The sequence below is a fragment of the Panicum virgatum genome, chromosome 1N, assembly GCF_016808335.1.
Source record: "Panicum virgatum strain AP13 chromosome 1N, P.virgatum_v5, whole genome shotgun sequence".
Taxonomy (NCBI): Eukaryota; Viridiplantae; Streptophyta; class Magnoliopsida; order Poales; family Poaceae; genus Panicum; species Panicum virgatum.
Window position 1 is genome coordinate 59218957 of NC_053145.1, and position 2791 is coordinate 59221747.

Sequence of the window (2791 nt, forward strand, 5' to 3'; positions counted from 1 at the left end):
AGCTAAATAGTATTTTATATTTAATTTTTCATAATGGCAATGGTGGGTGATTTTTAATTAGGCACATGGATATTTTAGGTTAATTTTTATTATAATGGCAGTGTTGGTAATTTTTATTTTTTTATTTTTCTCCTATTAACGTGGGAATTTCTAGGGGTGTATTTAGTTGGTGAAAAAATTTGGGTTTTGGTACTGTAGCACATTTCGTTGTTACTTGACAAATAATATCCAATTATAGACTAATTAGGCTTAAAAATTCAGCTCGTGCTAATCAGTTAGACTGTATAATTAGTTATTTTTTCAACTGTATTTAATACTTCATGCATGTGTCTGAAAATTCGATGTGACGGGTACTGTGCAAACTTTTTTGGGACTAAACAAGGCCTAGGCCTTGAGAGCAACGTGGAGGCTCCGTTTGTTCGCCAAATAATAAGATAATAGATTATTTCTCCATTCAAGCTTTGTATATACTTGTCTACCTCTGTTTACTCTGTTTTTCCCCTGAAAACAAAAACATTGCATTGAGTACAACTCAAGTATATTGTCTTTGTCTACACTGGTCTTTGTCTGGTGTTGGATCAAGAAAGGAAAATTTCACGACTGGTCTTTTTAAGAAAAATGCAGGCTGAAGCATGTAATGATGTAAAATGTATATAGAATGGAATAAAATATTATTCAGTCGAGAAAATCAAAACCACCACCAAGAGTGGTCAGTTAGGAGCACATACAAAAGCAGTTATAATGGAAGACTGCTGATTCCGCCATTGGAAAACCCATCTTATTCCAAAAAAATCATTTGTCTACTCTTCCGGGGAGCTCGGCACCTCAGCTGGGGTGACCGGGACTCCGTCATACTCGCCTTCTTCGTCGTCGCTGATCTTCCCCAGCGGCGACGAGAAGTCAAGCCGCATCCCCTGCATAACATCCTCGTAGGAGTCATCCAGATCCTGGGAGGTCAACTGGTGGTACTCCACCAGCTGCATCAGGCTCTGGTTCTCCCTCGTCAGGTTGGCGTTCTCCTGCGCCAACCGCGACTTCTCTGCAAGTAGAGCCTCCAATTGCAGTCTCACCTGTACAAGGTTATGCAAGTGAGTTACTAGCCAAGCAAGAACAGCCACAAATGCCATCCCAAGATACTAACAAGCCCATCACATAAGACGAAATGTAGCACAATACGTTGCAGTTAGCCTGTCTATTTGTTAGATGCACAGATGAAGAAATTGGTAAGTGAATAAGGTCGTGTAGGAGAGAGATCAAGAACTGAATCAGCATCACTCCATCATTACCAGATCATCTTCTTCAGGGGCAGCTCCGTTGTCATATCCTTCTCTGAGTCTCTTGTTCTCCTCCTCGTGCAAACCGCACCTCTCCTGCATGAAGTGCAGCTCCGATTTGATGTTCTTGAGCTCCCTTGCGAGCGCAGCTGCTCTACTTGCCATTGAAACAGCCAGCTGCAGATTGAGCACCAAGTCGAGCAACAGTCAGCCACAGAAACCACATGAGAAAAAGGAAATTCTGTAGGCAACCTACATTTCTGGCCCGCTTCAAGTTAGTGCTCTGCGCGACCTCCGCGGAGGCCTGCACACCCCCCGTCCCCTGCCGCACTTTGACGCCCGCGGTTTCCTCCACATCAGAACCAGCAGCCGCTTCCTTTCCGGCGTCGACTGCGACTGGAGAATCGCCATCCAGGCCCGCGGCCTCCAACGAATTGCCACACAACCGCTTTGCCTTTGGCTCCTCCTCCTCCTCCTCCTCATCTACGCCGGCGATGCGCTCGCATTCCCTCGCCTGAGAAGAGCACGTGGCCAGAGCACTCACTCCCTGGCAAGGATCGCAGGGCACCATCAGATCTCTAGAAATACATCCTCGATTTCTGAAGTCAGTGAAGATGGGTGGGCTCCGAAAGTCCGAACCTTCTGCGCGGCGGTGAGGGTGTCGGAGAGCTGCGCCAGCGACGCGGCCACGGAGTCCAGGCCACGGACGAGCATCAGCGAGTCCTCCCGGAAGCGCTTCCCCCGCTCGGACTCCACCCCGCGCTGAGCCGATCCCCAATCATGATACTCAGCAACTCAAAATCCGATTCGATCCACAAAAAACGAAAAAGAAGGAATCGTCAGAGACAAGCAATCACCGTGGCGGCGGCGGCGGGTGGTGGGAGCACGCGGCGATCCTCGAGGATGGTGTCGACGCGGGTGCGGAGGCTGTGCCAGAACCGCCGGTCATCGGAGGCGGGGCTGGCGAGCGCCAGGGTGGCGGAGTCCATGGGAATGGGACGCGAGCAAACTGCGGGAGGGGAGCGGCCAACGGCTACTTTTTGATTCGGTCGGGTCGGAGTCTCGGAGAGGAAGGGGGGAAGTGGGGGAGAAGAGCTTTAAATCGGGGGGCGGCTTCGCAACGGTCGGATCGGATAGGAAGGGAATAACTGCTGCGGCGCGCCGGCTGGAACGAGATTCAGGCGTGACTTTGCCACGTCTCCCAGCCATTCAGCTGAAGATCAACGGTTAGAGATGCCCCGTCTCATTTATAGGCCCGTAGCTTGAATTATATCTCTTCCAAATTATAACTCACTTTAGTTTTGTTTAAAGTCAAACTGCTGTGACTTTTATATATATTATGAAAAGTATATAAACATATGTACTACCTAATAAATGCATTATCAAGACATTTTTATGATGACGAAAGGACGTAGCCTAGTGGTTATAAGAGTCTCAGTAGCACCTGAACGGTGTTGTGCATTAAGTGGTAGGCGACGTTCCCGTCGACAGTGACTAGCGAGGCGCCTGTGGTGACT

General features: G+C 48.7%; 1 protein-coding gene across 1 annotated transcript; it reads right to left on the reverse strand.

Annotated features, from left to right (window-relative positions):
- Window positions 1-635: 635 nt before the first annotated feature.
- On the reverse strand, window positions 636-2350 carry LOC120657091. The gene is made up of 5 exons (XM_039935342.1): window positions 2132-2350; window positions 1914-2036; window positions 1531-1821; window positions 1287-1451; window positions 636-1070 (listed from the first exon to the last, which is right to left on the reverse strand). The coding sequence occupies exons 1-5, from the start codon at window positions 2261-2263 to the stop codon at window positions 801-803; spliced, it is 981 nt and encodes a 326-aa protein (XP_039791276.1). The 5' UTR covers window positions 2264-2350; the 3' UTR covers window positions 636-800.
- Between the last annotated feature and the right edge of the window lie 441 nt (window positions 2351-2791).